Below are 26,825 nucleotides of genomic sequence, written 5' to 3' on the forward strand. Positions count from 1 at the left end.
GAAGGTGTGTTAATGACATATATTGAATGTCACAACGTGTAATAATGTACAAGCTTGTGTGTTCTCTTTATAATGGGACGATATTCTGCAGACTCAACCTCATTCCTACAGCGTCCCTGTGTGTATCATCTAGTACTTTTTTAATTTTGTAAATATTCAGTAGTATTAATCTTTTTTACTATGGATTATAAATTTAATTAAGACACTTTATGATTTAGGTGACTGGTCTAGAGCTCTGGTCCTTTGCTAATAGTTTGAATGTCTAATATACTCTAGACCATTGTGGATGGAGGATTGGGCAGTACAGGTTGAGTCTCCCATATCCAAATATTCCGAAATACGGAATAATTTTGGCATGACTGAGATAATGAAACCTTTGAAATTTGATTTTTCATTGTACACAAACTTTGTCTAATGCGCAAATTATTAAAAATATTGTATAAAATGACCTTCAGGCTGTGTGTATAAGGTGTATATGAAACATAAATTAATTTCACTTCTGTACACAAACTTTGCTTGACCCACAAAATTATTGAAAATATTGTATAAAATTACCTGCAGGCTGTGTATATAAGGTGTATATAACACATAAATGCTTTCTGTTCGTATATGTGGGTCCCATTCTCAAGATATCTCATTATGATATGCAAATATTCCAAAGTACGGAATATTCCGTTATCCAAAATACCCCTGGTCCCAAGCATTTTGGATATGGGAGACTCAACCTGTAAATGCTTGCTCGAGGACAAGTTTACATAGGAAAGGTCAAGATGTATCTGTTGATTGTAATTTAGCTTTGTTTCTGGAATCTGATAATATACAAGTGAGGTTTCCTTTTAAATTATGATGAACTGTGCTAAAATTGATGTGACTGGTTTTGGCTATCTTTTATGCTTCTACAAGTGTCTAAAGCTCTCTTCGAATTAGAGGTCAAATCATGCAATGGAGATTGCAGTTATGTGTCGTGCACTTCAATGTATTTCCTTTTTGAGAGTGATTCAGTTCATACATGGGAACTTAGCTCCTGGGCTAACTGCCCGGTAGCTATTCACTTACTTCCCGCAACTAGTCCCGAAGCAGCACTTATCGCATATTTCAGCTAGAGAGATGCACTTAAAACCAGTCTGCTCCTGTCATTTTTCAAACACCGCCTGTAAAATGTAAGTTAGAAGCTGACTGTTTAGTACTTTACCCCTCTCAATTTTATCTCTCTCCAAGCTTTAATAAAATACCCCCCAACCTGGGAGCTAAATTCCCACATAAGAATTTAATCACTCCCATAGTTACCTAATCTCATTGTCATAGAAAACAGAAATAGAAGAAATAATATCTGTACTTGAGACATTCCTGATATATATATTTTTTTATTATTTTAGTGCATTTATTTTTTCTTTAAATAATTAGCTTCAATTAAGATAATCAACTCTACAATCCAGTTTTGTTCACTAGCTCCACAATAGTTGTCTGTAGTTCATTGACAGATTTAATTTTTTAGTATGTTTGCCATGGTTTTAATCTCATTTAGAAAAACTGCCAAATCTGATTTGGTAATTGTTGAGTAACATCTTACTCTTGATGTTTGTTTCCTAGAACATTTAATATAAAAAAAAAAGTCTTGCTGCATTTTATTTTGATTATTTTTATTTAGGTTTGTGGAACCATCAAGGTGCTGAAATATTTGTCTTTGTAGTTTGGAGAAATTAGTTGTGTACTTCTCCTGGATCAGGATGGCTCATTTGGATAGTGTAATGCACTCCCCAGTTTATTTAAGTGTCCCTTTAATCTTTGGGTGGGAAACCTTTTCTCAGCCGAGGGCCATTTGAATATATAAAACATCCTTCACGGGTCGGTGCAGGCCACAACCCCTCCGCGTGGCACCATGCAGGGCGGGGCCACAATCGCCGGTGATTATAGCAATGCCCGGAGCATCCTTAGGATCCTAAGGACTCTCCAGGCGGCACTGCTGCACAGATTCTGGCTGCAGGGTGCCATTCTAGCTGAGGCCAGCAGAAAAAGGCTTCTAAGAACAGAGCAAATGATTTTGCGGGCCTTATACGACTCGCGGGCCGGACGTTCCCCACCCCTGCTTTGAGCAATGTGAATAGATAACCCTCATTGCACTATAAACCAGTCAGTCTTAAAGTCAACCATACATAAAATGTGTATTACCATGTTTAGCGTGACCAATACTGCAATGGATTTGTTCTTTTATAAATCCTACACATTGCATTTGCGTTTTTCTTCTTCAGGGTCCATGGGGTCCACAGCCAATACTTTGGGGTATGTGATCCAAACACCAAACAGTTAAAAACGAGCTCTCAGCTCCCAGGATGCACTGTGTCCTCCCCACATACACCCCGGCCAAGGCAGGCAGTTCTTCTGTTTGGTGTGGTTGACACCACATGGACAGTGGGACTGCAGGAGCAGTCCTGACGAGAAAATAATAAAAATAAAAAAAAAAGCAGTGTTGACTCTCCACCTGAGCGGGCGGCACGTGCTGACGGAAGGGAAACCGGAAGCAGCTAAGTATAGGTGCCCGTGTAGCCGCTCCATCTACCCCCTCCGGCACCGCAACACTGGTGTGAAGCCAGTGATTTCGTTAGGGGCGCAGAGCCCTGGACTGCAACCGGGACAGGGGATGCAGGTAAGGTGGTGTCGGCTGACTCTGGGACCACGTGGAAGTCCGGCCTCCAGCGGTGGAGACTGGGCGGGGGCAAGCTGCAGTGAGGAGTCGGGTAAACTGTCTCCCGCACTAGACCACCGGGATGTGAGGGATCCTGACAGCCGGGGACTAGTGGCGCCGGCCAGGTCAGTGTGCCGGGTGGATCCATGCAGCATAGGGGAGGTTCGCTTTTCCCCGGCGGGTTATCCCCACAGGACTTCATACAAAATGGATTATGCGGTAACTGCTTTAGACAATCACCGCATCAGTCATGTTTACCATCCTCTGGACCAGAACCCCCTTGGGCTTCTTTTTCTCAGATTATGTGACAAGTGGCGGAGCGTTTGGCTGCCCCAGCTCCCCCGGTATGGGGGTACCCTCAGCAGATGCCCCCCTATGGTTATGCCCTCTATGTTCCCATCGTGGGTGGATATGTATGCTGAACGGGGCATGGAATCATCTTCAGCGGTTTTTCAGCAACCGCCACAAGCTGCTAGAGCAATGCAGCCAAAGGCCAGATGGCGTTCGGCCCCTCATGCAGGCCACGCCACAGAGAAAGGAGATGATTCTGATACATCCTCGGAGGATGAAGAGATACATGATTCCTCTCAGGAATCTGTCTCCGGAGAAGAGGAGGATAATTTTTCAGTGTTTGACATCCCTGTTTTGATTAGGGAGGTCAAGACTGTACTGAATATAGATGAGGAAAAAAGCGCTGATATTTAAGCGCCAGAAGGTGGTCAAGGCGTAGTTCCCCAAATCAGAGTGCCTGTCGGAGCTTATGGGGAAGCATGGAGTTGTCCAGGTAGGAAATTCCGTCCTTCAAAAAAGATGACAGCCTTATGCCCATTCCCGTCAGAGGAGTGTGCTAAGTGGGAAATTCCGCCATCTGTAGATGTACATGTGGCACAGCTGGCAAAGAATGCCACTCTGCCCATACCATCTGCTTCCTCTCTCTGGGACTCCACGGACATGAGACTTTATGGTTGTCGTAAAACAATCTTCTCGCTCTCGGGCCAGTCTTCACGGTTGGGGAGCAATGACTGGTCTGTACACGTTTCAAGGGATATAGACAAAGGCAGAAAGTTGTCTGACCATAAATATCCTGGAACTAAGGGCAGTATTCAGGGCTCTAGTTCAGGCTCAGGAAATACAAAAAGGCAGACCTGTTCAAATTCAATCCGACAATCGCACCACTGTAGCCTACCTCAATCATCAGTGAGGCACACTGAATCAGATGGCCATGACAGAAGTATCAAGGATTCTGGTTTGGGCAGAGCGTCACCTCCCGACAATATCAGCAGTGTTTATACCAGGGGTCCTAAACTGGGAAGCGGACTTCCTGAGTCGGCAGGAGGTAAATGCCGGAGAGGGGGCTCTGCATCCACACGTATTTCAGAGCCTGGTGGACAGATGGGGTCTTCCAGAAATAGACCTCATAGCCTCAAGGAGAAACCACAGGGTACCCAGATATGGATCCAGGACCAGGGATCCAATGGCCGAGTTTGGAGCTGCGCTGACAGTAAGATGGCATTACAGGCTAGCGTATCTCTTTCCGCTGTTGCTCTTCTTCCCAGGGTCATCAGGAAGATCAAGCAAGAGGGCAGTATGGTAAACCTAATAGCTCCGGCATGACCCAGACGCCATTGGTTCACCGAACAACAGTGTCTCTCCATAGACACTCCATGGCCTCTTCCGTTAAGGCGAGATCTGTTAATACAAGGCCCCTGCTTGTATCCCGGTCTGCCTCATCTGTCTTTGACGGCATAGCTCTTGAAGCCCCCTTCTTGTGGAGAAAGGTATTTTCTTAGTCTGTGATACAATGTTGAAGGCACGTAAACCGGCTTTAGCCCGTATTTATTATAGAGTTTGGCACTCGTTTTTTCAGTGGTGTGAACTGAAAAATGACCCTGAGGTATTTAGCGTCTCTAGAGTGCTTTCCTTTCTTCAGACTGGGTTAGAAAAGGGGCTCCGCTTGGCCACCTTGAGGGTTCAGGTTTCTGCTCTTTCGGTCTGGTTTCAGCGGAAAATTGCTCTACTGCCAGATGTGAGGACGTTTTTTCAGGGTGTTCTAAGAGTTCAGCCTCTTTGTTCACCCGGTAGCCCCGTGGGATTTGTCATTAGTCCTCAAGGCTCTACAGGAGCCGCCGTTTGAGCCCCTGAAATCCGTAGACCTCAAGTGTCAGCAAAGACAGTGTTTCTTCTTGCTATTCCATCTGCCCGCAGAGTCTCTGATCTGGCGGCAGATTACTTTCACTCCCCCTTTTTAATATTTAATCGGGATAGAGCAGTTCTTCGAACTAGGGCGGAATACCTTCCAAAAGTGGTATCTCGTTTTCATATGAATGAAGAGATTGTGGTCCCAGCCTTTCAGACTGCAAGCCTCTTGGTCGGTGAGGCTTCCTTGGATGTTGTGCGTGCGCTACAAATTTATGTGGATTGCACCAATGGCATGAGGGAGTCGGATTGTGCTGTATGGCTGTCATAAGCATGGCTGGCCAGCCAATAAGCAGACGCTGGCCAGGTGGATTTGTATGGCAATTTCTCAGGCATACACACAGGCCAATCTGGTGGTGCCGAACTCAGTAACAGCACGTTCCACGCGATCAGTGGGACTTTCGTGGGCGGCCCGCCGGAGATGCCTCTGCTGAACAGTTGTGCAGGGCAGCCACATGGTCTTCCATCCACACTTTTGTCAAATTCTATGCATTTGACACCTTTGCCTCTCAGGATGCCTCCTTCGGGCGTAGGATTCTCCTTTCTTCCGAGACACAGGAGCGTCCCTGCCCTTAAGGTTACTCCTTTGGGATATCCCCAACGTATTGGCTATGGACCCCGAAGAAGAAAATAAGAGTTATGGTATAACATACCTTTTTGTTAACTTTTTCTTCAAGGTCCATGGGGTCCACAGGACACCCACCCTAACACACCTGGTGTTTTTGGGGGTATCTATAATTTCCCTCCTCTGAGAGATTGGTATAGAGAATATGGATTCTTCCTTCTCTTTTATCTTCTCCTGCTTGGGCTTGGTAACGAACTGACTACCTTGGCTGGGGGCCAAGGTAGTCAGTTCGTATGTGGGGAGGACCCAGTGCATCCTGGGAGCTGAGAGCTCATTTTTAACTGTTTGGTGTCTGGATCACATACTCCAACGTATTGGCTGTGGACCCCATGGAACTCGAAGGAAAAGAGTTAACAAAGGTATGTTATACCTTTTTAACTCTGTTTTCCAGCCAAAACATTTGTGCCTGGCGAATTTGTTTTATTTTTGTGCATGCTACCATTGTCTCTTTCATATATAAATATTTTTTCCTGCAGTCCAAACTACTTACACCTGGATCTGTCAAATCTCCTGGGCACGCCCTTAACATTTCTGAGAGAAGATTCAAAGCATTACACTTGAGACCTATTAGAGGCAATGCAACTGGACTAAACATGTTGGGAGCCAGCAAGAAATTGGGGTAAACACTGTTAAATCTGTACATTTATTAACTAGGAATGTGAATATTAAACCTATACATACAGATGTGTCCACATTCATCTAGCTTCTTTGTGCGTTAGCCCTTCTAGTCGCGCCATGCCGTCACTCTGTAGTGCTGAGTGTCTTTTCATGCGACTTTACCCCTTTAAAATGCATCTTATTCGCAAAGCGATGCAAATAGGATACACAATCGGCTTATGGTAATTAACATGATATGCAGCATGCCTATATTCTGTGTGTGACTGCGGCTGTATCTGCATGCATAATGCAATGTTAGTGTCACAGCTGCTGACACTGTAACGTAGCTTTTCGTATGCATATACAGAATGCAGGTATACTGCATATAACTTTAATCAGCATACGCTGCTTGTGTGTCCTATTTGCATTGCTTTGCGAATAAAGCTAATTTTAAGGGAAAAAGTTGCAAGAAAAGACGCTCTGCACTACTGAGTCGCACAGCTCACATGTTGTGTAATGCGACTTGTAGGATAGATGTATGTGGACACATCTTTAGTGCACCTACACATCTATCTGTCCATGTGTTTAATGTTGATGTAGATAGAAAACCAAAGATTGGCATATAAATGGCTGCACCTGTTGAAGGACAATGACAGTCCTGGAATTGGTGCCTTTCTAATGTAGTAAGGAGAAACTTCCACTTTAATTACATGTACTCAAAGTACAGCATTCATAATATATATATTTTATATTGGTTATAAAGCAGAGAGAGTGAGGAAGCTGATAACCTGAAGTGATCATTTGCTATGTTGATCTGCTATACAGAGAGCATGTTTCTATGTCAGATGTAGTTGCATACACATAAAGACGAGTAAACCCCTTTTGAATATTTATAGTATTATGAAATGTAAATGTTATTTAAAAGTGTTTATCAAAAATACATTAACATTTAGTTTTTGTTGCTCTTTTGCCAAAAAGTTGTCTCTTGTCTTTTTTTTTTTTTTATAAAAAAGATTGAAATAAATACGTATGACATATAGGGGGGGTATCCACTAGGCGATTTTGACAGGCGATTGCAAGATAACGACGTAGTTATCATGCAATCGCCTGCAAATCGGGCATGTAAATGACAAAAACGACCAGCGATGCGCGTGCCCGCTGGTCGTTTTTGCCATCTATCATCGCCCGTACATCCCGTCAGGTTCAGCGTGTACTGGGAGCAATAGAAAGCACCTACTGTACTCTTGCTGCCGCCGGACCTCTCTGCAATACACATGAAAGGAAACAAACAGTCACAGCCTGATGACGCTGGACACTCACAACATGTGAGTGTCCAGCGTCATCAGGCTGTGACTGTTTCCCTTCCCGTGTATTGCAGAAAGGTCCAGCAGCAGAGAGGTCCGTGTCTTGATCTGCCTAGACTGAACGAGTGAAGGTTCAGTCTAGGCACATCACTAGATACACAAACGAGAGCACGATTACGACATTGCAATCATGCTCTCGTTTGTATATCTAGTAGTGGATACCCGCCTTATGCTTGCTTGTTTTCTAAAGGGTTTTAGTTTTATTTATCAAATGTGAGTTCTCAGAAAGGCTTAGATGGTGTTACATGTAGATACTTATATTGGTGTTCACACAACATTTGACTGACTTCTGTTTGTTAGAACAGGGCAGGCCAGTTGAGGGCTTGTGGATAAATTGAGGTCTTTGAAAACTTACTTGGTCAACACAGATTTTTTTTTTCATATTCTGAAAATCTAGTGCAAGGAGGAAAAACATTTGTACAAGCCATGGAGAATATGATGAGACTATATCGCCATTTAACCCCTTAAGCCATTTAACCCCTTAAGTACTAGCGGTACCTTGTAATACAGGAACCAGACCCCATAAGCTTGTCAGCATGGCCCTCTTACTACTTTGGGGGGGAGGGGGGGAGTCAATTGCCTAACATCGATGCGACGTGCCGTTCTGGAACACCACATCCTATCCGGCAGGCATCTCAAGTTTCCTCCCCACCACATAGAGGGCCTCATTCAGAGGCGGTCGTAGGATGCAAGCGGTTGCTCAGAAACAGGGCAGCCGCTTGCATCCTGAACGGCCGCCTCCATGTCGGTCGTTAGGCTGTGGGTTAACACCCACAGCTCTAACGACCGCTAAGGGAGATGGTCGCGATGGTCAAGACCATCGCGACCATCGGGGCTTACAACAAGACCCTAGGGTAGGTTCTCGTCAACCTTAAGCCCCAGGGAGCTTCCTGCTCTGTTTGAGCAGGAAGCTCCCCACTGACATCACTGATGTCAGTGGCGACACCCACAAAACGGCAAGCGTTCCGAAAGGAAAGCCTCCGTTTGGCCGGGCACGCCCCCTGCCCGCCCAGCAAACGGAGCGAGCTGTCAATCAACATCGACAGCTCGCTCTGTCTGCTTCGAGCCCGCTAACGACGGGTGATCCGTCGTTAGCGGGGGCTCGCGCATGCGCACGATGGAGCAGTCTCCGTCGTGCGCATGCCCTGTGGACCAACATCGAGTCGGTTGCCAGCGCTCGCGACCGACTCTGAATAAGGTCCAGTGGAAAACTGGCGATGTTGACACTACAGTAACTGAACGATTGTCTATCAGTAAATAGTGGTGTTTGTTCCCTATTTGTAAAGTGAAATGTTAATAATAATTTTACATCTTTGCAATGCCTTTCATTTTAAAAATGTCTATTGCTTCAACAGCCAACCCACCCCCACCCCCCCATCTCAGCTTTGTTAAAAAAAAAAATTAAAACCAAGGGAGGAAAGACTTAGGGTGGATACACACCTAAATGACCGGCAGTCATGCCGATGTTCAGTAAGATTTGCCTTCATCCTGGACATCGCATGATTGCTGGTACACACTTAAAAGATTTAATGAGTGATGGAACGATCACTGTTCCATCCTTCATTAATATGTACAGCCTCATATGCGATCTCGTGTGATTGGCCGTGCTGCACGGCCAATCATACAATATCGCATGCGACCGGTGTGGCGCGCAAATCGGACATACACACTGCCCGATTTGGCCAAATCAGGCCGATTATCGTGCAAGTGTGTAGCCAGCCTTAATTTGGTCTCTTCTTGTTGCCAACACTTACACACACTTATATTTGTTTAAGGAAGGAACATAGCTGGTATATAAGCGACTCTTTCTATAATTTGCCTAGGTTTATTAAGGAAGAGGCCAGATTCAGGCATCTTCTGCCCTTCCTAGCATGCCTGTCCTTTATAATGTCACTAGCGCTTCTGCTAATACATGGTGCCATCTGTTTTTGTGTCAAAGTATTACATTTTTAATTCTGCTTTTTTACCATTTGCTCTGTTACATTAACTTAAAAATTCATAATTAAAAAACAAAAAACAAATCTCCTTTGGAAAATGTCTCATGTTAGCAGATTCAAGCATCATCTTCACTTATCTAGCATTCCTTTTATGATATGAAAAGACTTTTAAAGAAAAAGATTTTGTGTATGTGAAAGCTAGAGCATTTTATTTCATATACAGTGTATGATGCAAATGAATCTTTTCTCTTTGTCCATGACAGAGACAATGCACAAAACATTGCACTGTCACCTGGAACTGGGGTGCAGAGAAGAGTTTTTCATCACGCAAATATCACTCGGTCGGTCGTCAAAACTGCTGCACAGAGGTGGGTTGAGGCTTTTATTACTTATATGCAGACCTGCACATATTATTTTACCGTTAAAAAACAGCAAATTGTTTAGTTTAAAATTAACTCTCAACACTGCACACTGTACAAATATCATGCTTCGCAACAACCAACATAAAGAAGCTATCTAATTCATATTGTATTTGGCCATATTGACCAGCATATTCACCCACTTTCCTTAGCAGCTTGCGACTGTATAAAGTACTGTGGGAAAGATGATTCCTCCACCAGTTCATTAGACTGTTAAATCCAGTTTTGGACACTGTCTGGAGTTGATCTGATACAGGGCTGAAAGTTCAAAGGCTCTAGAACATTTGATTGCAGGCTCATACCCAGTGTCTTATTGCATGTGTTTTGTAGTGTTTTGTTAAGTAGAATGCATGTAAACTGGTATGAATTTACCACTCTATTGTTTCCAGTAATACCATGTCCACTACTGCTGTTGCTAATGTCAGCTAGCGTTGGAGTAGTATCCCATTTTTGTTCAGGTGTTTGAAACTGTTTATTATTGCTACTAAAGAGCGTTTGTATGTGGCCTGCACCTATGTATGTTATATATGGCAAACAAAGTAACTAAGTATCTTTGTTTATAGGATAGTTATTATGGTGTATGATGCTGTAAAAATCAAAAGTTCATGTCCTTGTAATCCAAATATTTTTTACGTCTTACTACAGTGGTTCATAAACTTTCCGAACTCACAGCGTCCTACAGTTTTTGCATTTATTTTCTTATCACCCATAGGCCCAAAGTTTCGTATTGAGATACTCAGCAGAACGTTTTTAAAACAAGAAAATTATGATTACCCGTCATCCTCCGTGTAATTGTGGACTTGGTAGTGCTCCTGTTTGTCCGCATAGCCTCTGATTGGTAGCTGTAGCACTGGTTTTCCCTTTCACTATGACCAGAAGAGCAGAAAAAGACACGAGTGGGGGATATTGTGTTCTATAAGTGGACAGTGGGTTGTGGGAGTAGTGGGTGACATGCATACAAATGGGGTGACAGAGAGGCACACATTGGGAGACAGAGACATGTACACATACATGCAGACGATTGAAAGCGGAATGAACTCTGAGGAGGGAAGGGGTCTCTACTTTCATTGGGATCTGCATGGATAAGGAAGTCACGCAGCGGAGGAGAATGGAGGGGAAATGTAGATAGGATTGCACAGATGCACACTAAACATTTCATTCTGTGTATATGGATGTGCTGCTTCCCTAAGGCAACAGGCAGCCCAGGCTAATATTATTTGGGACTGGACCACAACCCTGTGGCACCCCTGCAATTCTGCTATGGCACCCAGTTTTGGAACCACTGTCTCTTCCCCTTGCCCCTCTATCACATTCACTGTAATTTGATTTTAAATACCATAGACCCTACAAGAGAAGAATATGAACTTTTCAGCATCATACTAATTCTAATGTATTTTTTATTTGTATGTATTTTATACTCTACATACAAATAGATATTATGTTAAAATGTTGCTTAACCTCTACGAGTAGCGTTTAACTGTTATACCCATGAATAATGATGAACTGTGACCAAGAGCTGTCCTCTGTTGTATGATCCTTGAATTAAATTATGTTGTTAAAGTATAATATTTGATATAAAGAACAGTATTGCACATACATATTTTTCTTTTTTGGGGGCTATGTGACTACCCTATGGTTTAGTTTAGTGATCTGTGTGTGATTGCAGAGGCTTCAATTCTGAGCATATGGAGTGTACTTCATTCTTTTGTTTATACTAAGCAGAACCTTGTACAATTTTTATTTTGTAAACTCCTGTAAATATTTCTTGATACACTAAAGATTAACAGAGTTTACTGAAACATACAACACTGAAATTTGAAAGTTATCACCACCAAAAAGTTTAAAAAGTTATTAGATTACAAAGTGACTAAATATTTTCATTTGGATGTTGTGATTTTTTTTTTTTTCTAATTTTTTTTATAATAATCAGAAAGATAGCTTTTTATAAATGCTAATCTTATAATCCACTTGGCCTTTTTTTGGAAGATTAAACAAGTCTAACATTGAAATTATTTCTTACAATGAAAGGAAAGGGGTAGAATCTAATAGATATGTCTGTTTTATAATTTTTCTATCTACCTGCCTAAATTTTGCAATGTTATCTAGACTATAGTTGTTACATGTTGAATGTAACAGTTAAATTGTTCCGCTGTTCTTTTTGTATAAATCGTATATGTAAGGACTGTAATATGTGTGGTCATTGGCTGATTTACTGGGTTATATATGTTCTGGTGTGTTTGAATAACTGAGGACTGTTTCTGTCTAGTTTTGGATACCACACTGATCACTCACATGAGGCCCCAATAGTGTTAGGCTGATGGCTGCAATACAGCTCATGGTCCTTTGCCAACTGGACAATCCACCATCTCCATTTAAAGATCCCTTGATAATTTGGTTAAAATGGTGACAGTTATTACTATAGCTAAACCTGCTACTGTAATATTGTCTTTGACTAAATTACCTCCAGAATGTGTTCTGTATTTGGAATTCATTCTGGTAAAACCTTTATTTCTCTTATAAGAACATACAGCAATGTGTTGGAAACAGAGCTGTGTTTCTTACACTGTTTTTCTTTTTCACGTATGCAGTCTGGAAAAAAGGGAAAGGTAAGTTATGGTTTTAAAACCACAGCATGAATATTTTATTGCCTTCTGTAATCGTTAGTGAATCAAGCTTTGTTTTATAATTGTATAGCTTGCAATTTGCAAGAAGTGAAAGTCCTTTATTTTTGCAAGCTTAAGTTTTGTGTTTGCTTTTTTTGTTTTGTTTTGTTTTAATTAGTTGGTTATGTATTTGGATCTTTCCCTAAAATGTTATTGTTTTTGCTACAAAGGAAAGAATACCCACCTCATGTTCCAAAAGTAGATGTTGAACCTTCTAGAGTGTCACAAAGACTGGGTAAGTTTTTGTTTAGCCTGTGTTTTTTTAAATACTTTTACAGTTGTTGCTTTTGCTGTAAAGGTGTTAGCCATTGAAAGCTGTATACACTGCTAGAAACTAGTTTTGGTATGGTCAACCTGTTTTTTGCACCATTTTATCATAAAAGTTCATTGTTTTGGTTTGTGCTAGAAATTACCAGTGGAGGTTCTCTTTTGCAGATTTACTTTAATCTTATTAAATTTAATTCTATTGGATCTGCTTTTTGATGCCTACTTGACCATACAATTCATTGGGACAGATGCAATTCGCAGCAAGGTTCCGTTGCACGTTACTAAAGGATAGGTTGTCAGGCTAACCACACCTTTTTTTAAATTTTCAAAAAATTATTGATTTAAATCACGATTTAAAAAAAAAAAATTAATGTATTGTTAAAATTAACTTTGACATTTTTGACAGTCGTGTTTCAAGAATTCAATATATATGATTTTTGTTTTACCATGGATGTAGAGTTATTCTACATCCATGCTTTTACTGGTAATTTTCATACTGTGCAATAATGACCATAGTCCATTCACCATTTGATTAGCTGCTCTTTACTAATAAAAGGTCTGTATCTATTGCTGTTGTGGAAAGAATTAGAGGATAGTTTGAAGGAATTAAATCTGGACGAACCAAGCATGAAGACATTTTTAGACCGCTATAATCAAGCATTGGGACCTGAACATTTTCTTGCTTACTTGATGGACCCACGTTACTGTGGTAGTTATTTAACTGCAGAAGAAAAGTTAGATGCTCTTAAGTTTGCCAAAGAAAAATATCCACATTCAAATACCCTTCTACCAACACTAGTCAAGTTCCAACTAAAAGCAACCCAGTTTAATGACCTCTTGATTGACAACGATGTTGTGTCAACAGTGGCATCAATAGATTGGTGGAAAATGCACATTGGTTCAGAAACTGTAGCTGGTAATGAAAATATCATGGTAGCAGTAGAGCAATTGCTAACAGCTGCAGCATTATCAGCTTCAGTAGGAAGAATATTTTCAAAATTTTGGTTTGGTCCAGTCAAAACTGAAAACCGCTTGGGTACTGACAAAGCTGCAAAACTCGTATTTCTTTTAAAGGCGTTCAATAAACCTAATATGTATGCTTATTCAGATTTAGAAATCAGGCAAGGCAATTGCCAACTATTGTAAATTTTAACATCATTGCTGTTTCCTTCCTTTTGCAGTTTGTGTGTAGTTTGCTGTGCCATGCCATGATTCATGGTGACATTGTCAAGTCACTTAAATTAAATATATTAACGTTACAGTATTTTAAAAGAACTTTGTGTTATTGTTTTTACTTGGTTTAATTGTTTACTTGATTTTTATAAAAATCCAATTTAAATAAAAAAAAAAAAACTTTTTTTTTTTTCTTGTTTTGTTTAAATCATGATTTTTTTTCACACCCTGCTTAGGGCTGTAAGTAAGATTTTTACTTCTGTAATTACCTGCAATGTGCACTTTGGAACCTCTTGTTTAATTGGATCTACCCTCCTGTGGGCAATTCATAACCATATCATCCTTTTAATTCCCTTCCTTATTGTTGCTCCCTCCCACTTTTTCAATCCCTAGTTATTTTGGCAGTACTTTATAGATATACAGTTTATTTGTGATTCAAGGCTTTTACAGACACAGTTTTGAAACCTTTTACTTGCGTGATGCTTGTCTCGCATAATAGTCCTCTGTTACTGCTACATTGCTTTGAATAATCATTGCAAACTAACTATATTCAATTTAAAAAAGATTGTACAATTTGGAACCTTAGATTTGCACTTAGGGGTGTTCTTTTTGCCTTTTTACATCTGTGTTTTTTGTTTGTCATGGTTGGTACCATTGTGCTACCCAGACAAGTTCATATACTTGGAAATGCAACAGAAACTAGCGCTGTCCCTGCTGCGGGTGGGCTGCCGGCTCCAGGGCTGCACGCGGGATCTTGCGATGCTTGCGAGATCCCGCTCATGCTCAGTGGAGCCGGCCGGGAGTGAGACACCTCGGTAAGAGGCGAAGCAGGAAGCGTTATAGCGGCACGTTAATAGAATTGATAGAATTTTTTGCTTGGTTAAGTAAACTGATAACAAATTTTACTTTATTTTCAATTATGTTCCAATCATAATGTATGAAGCATTTTATCTCTCCATTTGTAGAAGTCATGCAGATCCCAAGGAGCGATTCTGATACGGAGCCAGAGATACCGTTAAGGAGAAAGGTACAACACAAGCAGCGTAGCAGTTTACACGAGTGTGATTTGCCCATGCTTCATGCAGCTCAGTTGTGTTTAGCACAATCAAAGGTGTGTCATAAATATTGTATTGATGCAGTGTGCATGCCTAAAATAAGTTTCCCTTCCATTAACCATTTGCAAAACCAATTTGTTTTCTGAATACTGGCTTTGTTTTTATTCTTATTGGTGTTCCAGAAAATTAGTTTTCTAATGAGAGGGAAAGTGTATCGGTAGATTTGAAGCACTTTTTTTTCCAGATACCATTATGCCTATTAAACTACACTGCATACTGTACGGTATGCGTTTGGCATCTCGACGGACTGGATGCCGACGCTCATATTACCAGCGCCGAAATCCTGATGCCGTCATCCCGACTGCCAGGATACCGTAGGTAAGTATCGGGTTGTTGGGGAGGGGGGTTAGGTTAGGTTTAGTGGGAAGTTTGAGGTTAGGCCCTAAGGAAGGAGGGTTGGGGTTAGGGTCAGGCACTAGGGAGGTTAGGGTTAGGCACCAAAATGTGGAGGTTAGGGTAGGGAGAGGGGGAGGGTTGGCATGCCGACGAACAAGTGTCGGTATATTAACCCATTCAAGGTGCCAGCATCGGGATTCTAACTGCCAGGTCCCCGAGCGCCGGCATCTTATACCGATTCCTACTGTACTGTAGGTGTGCATTTCCATTCTATTTTCTGTGTTGTGATTAAGCAGGTATCTGCAAACGTAAAAACAGGCATCATGTTTTATCTATCATTTGTTTTGCATGCAACACGCATCATGTTTGCTAATTCCCACACTCAATTTTACTAATTGAGTCCATAAGAACGTGCACAGTTGTGGAAAAGCATACTTCACAAAGTAAACCAAAACTGCTTTAGTATTGTGTATGTTTTATTTTTATTTTTTTTCTTAAATTACTCCCCAGCCTTCATCTGTTAATTTTATATTACTTGTGCATTCCTTTTTCTTATAGAGCATGGAGCAAAATGAACCTCATCCATTTTGTGTAAAAGAAAAAAGTAAGACAAAATGCCAAAATTGTGGAGATGCACAAAGACTTTGTGGACAAGACACAGCATTGTCTGAATCGCCTGCTTCCTTAGCCCGGCCTTCAATTCATCAAAATGCAGCACTAGATAAGACTGTAAACAAAGGATTGAATGCTAAGAACTTCTATGGCTCTTCCTATAATAAGTCTCCAATAGACACCATTTTAAAACATGAGTCACCAAGGTGCAAGAAATATCCAGCGAACGGGAAGGTTGGACTTTCCGCAGAAGCAAATTTATCCACGATTACAAGAAATGCAAGAATGAGGAATACTAGGTCTTCAGACCCAAATGACACAAGTAAGTCAAACTCCTGTAACAATGCAAACCTTTTATGTATTATTGGGTATAAGGATATTCATTCCAACAGATTTCTATTATTGTATAACTTGTTTTGAAAATGCATATTAAATGCAGAATTTTAACACTTAGACATATGGGTCAATACAATAAGGAGCAAGGGGGGCAAGTTGCTGTCACAATGGCTTTGAAAAGCTGTCAAAGGCAGCTATACTTGCCCCCCCTTGCGGAGCAATCTTACACCGTCCTTATGGATTTCTGTACGTATCCCTCTGGGGCTGCAAACAAAAATCAGTGTGTCTGGTGGTACCGTTAGTGTGGCATATGGCTGCACTTACTCGCTGACGCAGCTATGTGGCGCCTAATTGAAGTGACGCCTAAAAATGCTAAATATAGATTTTGCAAATATAATTAGTATTTTAGCAGCACAGTTGCAATAGTGAAGCAATTAATATTTGGAAGAATGTAGAATATAGAGTGAAAAATGCAAAGTTAATGAAGGCTTACCTGGCAAACCAAAAGTAAACGGTAAAAAGTTTTCTTTATACTCATTTATCACCGCACACTGTGCAAAATATCACATAACGCAAAAATTTAAATGATGTAGTTCCAAAAACAAATTGTATACCACATACAGATGTGTCCACATACATCTAGGCTACTTGCGCGTTGAACAGCCCTTCTAATCGTGCCATGCCGTGGTGTGACTCGGTAGCGCCTTCGTGTGACTTTTTGCCTTCATATGCGTCTTATTCACACAGTGATGAATAGCTAGCGCAAGCAGCTCCTGCTGATTAAAATGATATGCAGCATGTCTGTTCTCTGTGCGTCTGCAGGTGGATCTGCAAGTGAAATGCTATGTTAATGTTACAGCCGCTAACACTGTAACGTAGCCTTTTGCATGCAGATACACCCACAGACGCACAGAGGACAAAGACGTGCTGCATATCATTTTAATCAGCAGAAGCTGCTTATGCTAGCTGTTCATCACTGTGTGAATAAGATGCATTTGAAGGCAAAAATTTGCACGAAAGACGCTGGGCACTACCAGGTAAACTGAGCTCCCGTGTTGAGTGGCGCGACTTGTAGCGCATGGAGGATAGATGTATGTGGACACATCTGTAGACCGTTTCAGGGCTAGCAAAATGTTCTGAGTAGCTTGTGGACATTATTAACTATGGCAACTATTATGTATGTATTAACATTTACTTTATATAGCACCAGCATATTTTGTTGCGACTTTACTTTTTGGGACAAAACCATAATAAAACAAGATAGGGTGATAACAGACATAGAGGTAAGAGGGCCCATAGCTTCTATAGGGAAGTTTATAATCTATAGAGCAATACCCTAAGAATCGGTAAAGGTAGTGAAGTTGAGGTAAATGCATAGTGCACTTTTTTTATTTATTTTTTATTTAGTGTATATGAGGTACGGAAGGAATTGGGTGTTTAGGTACGGGTTCCTGGCGCTCAGAATCTCTGCTGGTTTGAAATACCGACACCTGTAGGCAAGCATTCTAAACCTAACCCCCCTTCCCTCCCACAGCCTAAACCTACCCCTTCCCCCTGGATCCTAACCCTCCCCCTTTTGCCTAACACTAAACCTAACCCTAACATTGATACTTACCGTCAGGATGTCAGTGGTTGGGATCCTAGAGCCGGGATTCTGACCGTAGGGATGCCAACTACATCCCAAATTAGGGGATTGTGACTTAAGGTACCAAACCTCAGACAACTAGAAGATTTGAGAAATAAAAGTTACTTACTCTATAATAATATATTCTGTACTTGGCAACCAAGGTGCTGCAAAACATCTTGTGATGTTTGGTCCACATATATTATCAGTGTAGCAATTCGTACAGCATATTTTTCATGTTGTAGAGGAGGACTACCTCCTAGGTGCTAGCTGCTGTCATCGTTAGTTTATATTTGATTTTTAACTCTCAAAGTGCACTATATAAACAGGTATTTGTTCGTTTTCGTAATGTATCTGCAGTATGGGAATAAAAAAAATGTGTTTAGAAACCTTGAGGCGGCTGCGGAGTAAGAAGCATGTCTGACTTAATTATGACTACATTGTGCAGTGAGGAAGCATGGGTTTCTTATATGTATGGTGACAACACACAGTTACATAATCTACAAGGCCGAGAGCAAGAATAAAGCTAATGCAATGTGTTTTTGAATGTACTGTCAGGTCCATAAATATTGGGACATTGACAGAATTTTCATATTTTGGCCTCTATTCACCACCACATTGGCTTTGAAATTAAACAAACAAGATGTGCTTTAACTGCAGACTTTCAGATTTAATTTGAGGGTAATTACATACAAATCAGGTGAGCGGCGTAGGAATTACAACAGTTTCTATATGTGCCTCACACTTTTTAAAGGGCCAAAAGTAATGGGACAAACTAAACAATCCTAAATCTAACTTTTACTTTTTAATACTTTGTTGCAAATCCTTTGCAGGCAATTACAGCCTGAAGTCTGGAACGCATAGACATCACCAGACGCTGGGTTTCATCCCTGGTGATGCTCTGCCAGGCCTCTACTGCAAATGTCTTCAGTTCCTGCTTGTTCTTGGGGCATTTTCCCTTCAGTTTTGTCTTCATCAAGTGAAATGCATGCTCAAATGGATTCAGGTCAGGGGATTGACTTGGCCATTGCATAACATTCCACTTTTTAGCCTTAACAAACTCTTTGGTTGCTTTTGCAGTATGCTTCGGGTCATTGTCCATCTGCACTGTGAAGCGCCGTCCAATGAGTTCTGAAGCATTTGACTGAATATAAGCATATAATATTGCCCGAAACACTTCAGAATTCATTCTGCTGCTTTTGTCAGTAGTCATATCATCAATAAATACAAGGGGACCAGTTCCATTGGCATATGAAGATGGGCGGTAGAACTGCGCTCTCGTTGACCAGGGGGTGGTGTGTTGTGGTTTCGGGGTGGTGCACCTTTGTGTGGGAGTACCTTTCCCGCACTGAAAACGTATGGGGGGTAAGGTGCGCTCTTCCTGCTAGTAGTGGTGATTGTGATGACTTGTGTGTGTTTTGTGAGTGGTGTTAATTAGAATGTTTCTTCTGGTGGTGTTTTGGGAGTGAGGAGGGTGTGATTGGGTATGGAGTGTAGTTTGGAGTAATGTGAAAAGGGGAATGGAATAGGATCAAAATGAGGCCAACGAGACGCAGTAATTTGGGGCAAAATCTTTTATTGAGTAGTCACAATGCTGCTCTGTTAAGATCCCGGGCAGGTGGGTGGGGTTCAGTGATGAGTGGTGATGAGACTGGGGAGGTAGGCGGACCCTTTTAGGGGGCTCCTTCCCGTGCGGTTCAGTGACCTTGCACGTCACCCCTGCTGGACCTATGGTCGACAGTCTAGGAAGTCTCGGGGGGTGGGGGGGGGATTTGCAGAGTGGGTTGGAACACCTGTGCGGCGTCCCGCGTGTTGGTGTGAGTCTTGGCAGTACTTACCTACCGGTAGGTTTTTTGTTATGGTGACGTACGTCGACGTTGCGACCGTTGCAGATAGGTTAGAAGCTGCAGGTTTGTTGGTGAGCTGGATCAGCGTGTTGCTGGTGTGCTGCAGGTGCACGGTGCACACGACCGGAGTATGCAGCTGAAGTTGGCTCTTGGTCGTGCCGCTGGTGGTGCGGAGCCAGAGGTGTGGATAGGTGAGCCGCTGGGAGGCTGGGTTGCAGCGTGTGTGCTGGGACCACCCCTGGGGGGTGGTCTGCCCGGGATACTGATTCAAAAAAAGCCAGGGAGGAGGGGGGGGATGTGGAAAGTGTGACCGGGATGGAGCTGGTCACTGGCGATGTTGGCTCTGCGGACTTGCGGCCGGATGTGCGGGATGCTCTTATCACTGACTGTCCCTCGTGGAATTGGGGATCGACTGTGGAGACACCCCTGGCCAGGAGTGAGTTGCTGAGCACGCATGGGAGCAGGGGGGGAGAGAGGCTGGTCCGGGGTGGAGTCGGTCACTGGAGGTGTGAGCGGTGCGGACCAGCAGGCAGTTCCATTGGCAGCCATAAATGCCCTCGCAATGACACTACCACCACCATGCTTCACTGATGAGGTGGTATGTTTTGGATCATGAGCAGTTCCTTTCCTTCTCTGTACTCTTCTCTTCCCATCACTCTGGTACAAGCTGATCTTTGTCTCATCTGTCCATAGGATGTTGTTCCAGAACTGTAATGGCTTTTTTAGATGTTGTTTGGCAAACTCTAATCTGGTCTTCCTGTTTTTGTGGCTCACCAATGGTTTACATCTTGTGGTGAACCCTCTATATTCACTCTTGTGAAGTCTTCTCTTGATTGTTGACTTTGACACATATACATCTACCTCCTGGAGAGTGTTCTTGATTTGGCCAACTGTTGTGAAGGGGTTTTTCTTCACCAGGGAAATAATTCTTCTGTCATCCACCACAGTTGTGTACCGTGGTCTTACGGGTCTTTTGGTGTTGCTGAGCTCTCCGGTGCGTTCTTTCTTTTTAAGAATGTTCCAAACAGTTGATTTGGCCACACCTAATGTTTTTGCTATCTCTCTGATGGGTTTGTTTTGATTTTTCAGCCTAATGATGGCTTGCTTCACTGATGGTGACAGCTCTTTGGATCTCATATTGAGAGTCGACATCAACTAATTCTAAATGCAAATGTCATACCTAGAATCAACTCCAGACCTTTTACCTGCTTAATTGATAATGAAATAACGAGGGAATAGCCCACACCTGTCCATGAAATAGCTTTTGAGTTGATAGTTCCATTACTTTTGGCCCCTTAAAAAGTGGGAGGCACATATTGAAACTGTTGTAATTCCTACACCGTTCACCCGATTTGGATGTAATTACCCTCAAATTAAATCTGAAAGTCTGCAGTTAAAGAACATCTTGTTTGTTTCATTTCAAAACCATTGTGGTGGTGAATAGAGGCCAAAATCTGAAAATTCTGTCAATTTCCCAATATTTATGGACCTGACTGTATATAAACTGCATTGGATTCATTGTGTGTTTAAGATGCTTTAACAAGTGCTTAAAAGTCCACCCTTTGATATTGCACAGTCCAGGCTTCATGACATCATTGTGCTGTGGAGCTTTGACATTATTAAGCCCTGCCACCTTCAGGAACTATGGCCCTCATTCAGAGCCGTACGCTCTGAGCAGAGCGCACGCTCTGAATGAGGGCCGCCCTCCATGAAAATGGAGCGTCCTCCTGGACGCTCGTATAGCTGTGGGTCACCACCCACAGGCTATACGAGCGTGCAGTTTGATGGCCGCGATGGTCTTGACCATCGCGACCATCGAAACTGCGAGCCGGAGCCTGCGGTTGAGGTTTTCAACCGCAAGCTCCGGAGTTATTTTGGCTCTATCAGAGCCAAAATCACTCCCACTGACATCACTAGTGATGTCAGTGGGCCAGCTTCTGACGGGAGGCGTTCCCGTGGGAACGCCCCCGTCAGGGAGGCACGCCCCCGGCACGCCTACCAAAGGGGGCGTGCTGTCAATCAACATTGACAGCACGCCCCCTTTGACCAGACACAACGAGCGAAGGACTTTTCTTCGCTCGTCGCGTCTGGCGCATGCGCACGACCGAGCTCCCTCCGTCGTGCGCATGCTCAGTGCACACCATCGACCCACTTGCGAGCGGACAGCCGCTTGCGAGTGGGTCTGAATCAGGCCCTATGTTACTGACAGTTCAGAAACCAGAAAATAGAGGAGAGCATTAAAAATGCTCTATTACCCTCATTCTGGCACCCACAGACTCAGAAGCAGCCTTGTTTGAAAGAGGGAGGTCCCTCATTCAATTAATGTGACCCTTGAGAGCTTATTTTCTGGTGATATCTTCTCCATCATGGCACCTACACACTCAGGTGTACTCTCATTTTAAAGAATATTCCCCCTCTTTCAAACAAAATGCCCCCTTAATTATATTCTGGTGATCACCAGACAATAATATTGTATAATACAAAATACATTAAAAAGTCCAGAGACAGGATTTTATTGCCCACATCTCCCCCATACTGTCATTAATAAACACATGGCCCCCTCATAAGTTGTCTAGTTTTCAAAATGGAATGCATTATTGGGCTACCATAACATTTAGTAGGGTTCATCCAAACATAATGACAAAAAAAAAACTTTCATAGCTCACTTTTTTTTTTTTTTTTTAAGGGAAAAAACTTTTCCAGTCATTTTGGCTAGATAGTCTTTGCCATTCGAGGGGACAGAAACAAACTAGTGGTATTTTTGTAAATTCTAAGTCTTCTGTAAAAACAAGGTATAATTTGTGTGAGTACTGCATTAATAATTTTTGATATGTAACCAGTCCGAAATGTGGCAAAATGGGCTAAGCAGTGTATTATACTTTGCCTTAGGATCGTACGCTCCTTGGGGAATAAGTTATGGCCCCATATATCTCCTACACATTTGGGCAATCCCCTGTTCTGCCGATGGCGGGGTCGGAGAATTAGGAATATTCAACATATTTAAAAATCTCAATTTCCTGTTCCCGACCAAAAAGTAATCGGCATATCAGGGATTTTTAACATGCAGAAATTGGGGTAATGCGTCTGTATTAAGGTGGGTCTTTCTTTTATCAATATTGAAGCGAATAGGATACATGTGTCCAATGGAGTGAGTACAAATCATTTATACTTTATTATACGAGAGCTGATTGAAAAGTAATGAGTGGCTTTTTTTTTTTTTTTTTTTTTTAGTCCGAATCTGATGACTCCACAGGATCTGAACATTATTCTTTTTCAAAGTGGCGTTGCTCACATTTAATAAATTTTGTTTGCAGCGTTTCAACAACAATGCAAAGACATCCCTTTTAGTGTTGCAACTGTGGCATTTTTCACTTCATCGTCTGTTGAGAACTTCTTTCCGTGCAGTTTGTTCAGTGTTGGGAATGCCCAGAGGGCGCTAAGTCCGGGCTATATAAATGGTGTTCCAGTGCTGTCCCATTATTTTAAGTCCGTGCTGCCAATGCAACAGCAGCATGTGGTCTGGCATTGTATTTCAGCAAATGTGGTCTTTTCTTCCTCATGGCTCCATGCAAATAGTCACTATGAATTCTGTCCATGGGGAATACAGTGCTGTAGGATCATACCGTGCGCATGAAAAAACATCTGTAACCGCGTTGGATGGTCTCCCAGAACTCGCATATTACCCTCTTTGAAGTGCTTCCACCAACGAAATACTGCAGTATGGCTAATTGTTTCTCCACCGTATGCTTGCCATAACATTTCATGAGTTTCCTTGCCGCTTTTTCTAAATTTAACACAAAACTCAATCACACATCTCTGATGTAATCTCAGTCTCGTCTTCCTCATCCGCCATGACAAAACGTATGAAGATCTTCCACTTGCTGTGACAAAACAAAGAAGACTACAGCAGTCCAACCGCAGGTTCAGACACATCGATGTATGAGCTTCACAATAACCAGCATAGCGTTGCCACGTCTATGGGACAGAAAAACGGAAACAGTCTAATTACTTTTCAATCTGCCATAGATGATAAACAATAAACAAAGTATATACTTAACTTTTGTCTATGTATTCGGACAACACAGGTTAATCATCTTGTTAACATAAGATCTAGTTGATCCAGGGATCCCCTTCATCAGTTTGTTGGCTGGTTCAAATCAATTTACAAGCAAGCACAATGTACTGCAGTTCTCAGGTCCTGATGTGAGGCTGATGGCTATTGTGTAGGCACCCTGTATTTTAAGTGGAATCTGGGTGTTGGCTGCCGGATGTTAACCCAATATAGGTTCCCTACTAGATACCAGTCACTTGGTTGCTACAACATAACATACCATTTTTATCTTTTAACACATGTGCAGTATGTATGTAGCAAGAGGCACATTGTCAGTTATCAATGCTGGTATTATAATTAGTCTATAATGCTTAGCGTCTCCATCCCATCTTACAATGAACATTCTTATGGTGTGTCTCTCAACACACCTGCTTATCTTCTGAGGAGTCCACCTATTATCTAATGCCAGTGTTGGGTACAAGGAGACGCTGGAAAGTAGGCCTCTCGATTAATGTCCTGTCTGACCCTAAAGTTTACGTTGACCATTCTCTGAAAATATGCATAGTAGTACTACATGAATACAGTCTCATTTTCTCTTTCCTCAATGCTGGGGGAAAATGGACCATGGGGTTGTAGCTGGGACTGCAGGAGCTGACACTTAAATTTAAACCTGTAGCTTTAACCCTAAGCTCCTCCCCTCTGCAACCCCATGATGTCTGTGTAATTAAGTGCCTGAGGAGTTCGGCACAGTTTTGGGGCTGCTCAGCAGCCCAAGGTAGCTAGTCTTTTTTTATTTACTTTTACTTTTCCTGCTTCCTCTGATCTGTCCGATCTCGTGGAAGGCCCCAGATAAGAAGTTCTCTGTCCCTCGCAAGTTTGCATCTCTTTACCCGCTTCCTTCTGACCATGTCACCAAGTAGGAGCAACCTCCAAAGGTGGATGCGGCAGTGGCCCGTTTCGCTAAGCACACTGCGCTTTCCGTTCAGGGTGCAGCGTCCTTCAAGGATCCGCTGGATAAGAAATTGGAAGGTTGCCTTCGGTCCATATTTATTGGCTCGGGGGTTGTTGTTCGCCCTTTGCTGGCGTCAGCATGGGTTGCTCGGGCTATGGAAACCTGGGCCGACAAGCTCGTTGCTGGACTTTATTAACGCTTCTCTGGACAAGTCCTCCTGGATTTGGTGGAACACCTTCTCGGGGCAGCTGAATATGTGTGTGAGGCTGTCCAGAGTGGAGCTCACGTGGTAACAAAGGTCTCGGCGATGGCTGTTTTGGCTCGGAAAGAGCTCTAGCTCCGCGCCTGGGAGGCTGACGCTGAATCCAAGCGTTCTTGAGAATCTCTCCCCTTCAGCGGGGGGATACTGTTTTGAACTGAGTTGGACACCATTATTGCCCAGGCTACTGGGGGGAAAAGCACTTTCCATGTGGTGGCCCAAAAACAGCGGGGCCTATGGCTTCGGGCCTTTCGCTCCTACTTTCGAGGGGAGCGTCTACTAGAGGTCAGTCTGCCCGAGGCCAGTTTTTTCCCAGCAGGGTTTCCGCTCTTCGTGGCGGGTACTTACAGGCACTCGGGAGCCAAGGCTCTGGAGAAGCCTAGTGCCTGATGGGGTCTCGGCCCAACCAGTTCAGTCGGGGGTAGGCGGACAGCTGCTCCAATTCATGGACCGATTGATGGCGTCAACGGCTGATGCCTGGGTGCAGGGCATCGTCTCCCGAGGATATGTCATCGACCTCAGGGGTCTGCCACCGCAACGTTTTTTCGATACGGCGCTTCCCCAGGACACGGAGAAGAGAGTGGCCTTGTACCGGGCAATCAGTTCTCTGCTTGCGGAAGGAGTTGTGTTTCCAGTTCTGGCATCGGAACAGAAACGGGGATTCTTTTTACAGCCTCTTCCTTGTTCGGAAGCCCAATGTCGCCTATCGCCCGATCTTGAATCTATGGGCCTTGAACACCAGACTATGGGTAGACCGGTTCTAAATGGAATCTCTCCGCTCTGTGATCCAGGGAATGTCGGTCAATTTGTTTTTGGCCTCTCGACGTCCGAGGCGCGTACCTCCATGTTGCTATTTGGTCAGATAATCACTCTCTCCACAGGTTTGCAGTTGGCTCCCAATTTAAATCTCCGCGCTAATTGGAATGAATAAAAAATATGGCTGAAAATAAGGGTATATTTTATACCGAATATTTGAATATCAGACAAACATTATTAGAATATATCAATTTGACCGGTCAAAATAAAACAAAAATATACAATGAAATATTAAAATGTTTGCTATTTGCTCGGCACACTATCCGTTCCAGGCTCTGCCTTTCAGCTTACCAACAGCCCCCACGCATCTTCACAAAGATCATGGAGGCTATGACTATCCTTCTGCACGAGGACGGGTTAACGGTCGTTACCTATTTGAACGATCTGCAGGTAAAGGCAGATTCAGCTTCCCAGTTGCAGTCCCATCTGCACCACATGGTGCAAGTGCGTCAGGATCATGGCTGGATTCTGAACATCGAGAAACCTCACCTAAAGCCTTGCCCCCATGGCTGATGTTCCTAGGAGTCCTCTTCGACACCTCTCTCCAACGAGTCTTTCTGCCCGAGTCCAAAGCCCAGGCCCTCCAGGTTTTGGTCACAACTATGCTGTCAGTCCCTCATCCATCCAGCTGTGCATGAAGCTCTTGGGCTCGATGGTCTCCACCTTCGAGACCATCCAGTAAGCCTGTTTCCACTCGCAGGAGTTCCAGTGGGAAATTCTCCCCAATTGGATGGGTCGCACGGAGGACCTCTCCTCTCAGCATCTGATTCTGTCAGACAGCACTTTGGAAACCATACACCACTGAAGGGATTGCAATCACCTGCTCCTAGGTCGCTCCTTGGCTACTCCAGACTGGGACATTGTGACCACAGACGCATGTCTCATCGGTTGGGGAGCTGTGACTTCGAACCTTCGTTTTCAGTGTTGTCATCAGTGACTGCTTCCGATCAATG

General features: G+C 43.0%; 1 protein-coding gene across 5 annotated transcripts in view; it reads left to right on the plus strand.

The window, feature by feature from the left end:
• Positions 1–26,825, plus strand: part of SENP6 (SUMO specific peptidase 6) — a 158,142-nt gene that overhangs the window by 21,611 nt on the left and 109,706 nt on the right. For 2 of the 5 annotated variants that reach the window (XM_088471553.1, XM_088471568.1), the window contains exons 4-8: positions 5,981–6,123; positions 9,666–9,770; positions 12,655–12,719; positions 14,890–15,035; positions 15,934–16,309. In XM_088471553.1, coding sequence (XP_088327679.1) covers positions 5,981–6,123; positions 9,666–9,770; positions 12,655–12,719; positions 14,890–15,035; positions 15,934–16,309 — 835 coding nt within the window. The remainder of the gene's footprint in view (positions 1–5,980; positions 6,124–9,665; positions 9,771–12,654; positions 12,720–14,889; positions 15,036–15,933; positions 16,310–26,825) is intronic. The other 3 variants (XM_088471584.1, XM_088471575.1, XM_088471560.1) reach the window with 2 other exon arrangements.

This window comes from Taudactylus pleione, unplaced genomic scaffold (genome assembly GCF_031769625.1).
Source record: "Taudactylus pleione unplaced genomic scaffold, aTauple2 ptg000015l, whole genome shotgun sequence".
Classification (NCBI taxonomy): domain Eukaryota; kingdom Metazoa; phylum Chordata; class Amphibia; order Anura; family Myobatrachidae; genus Taudactylus; species Taudactylus pleione.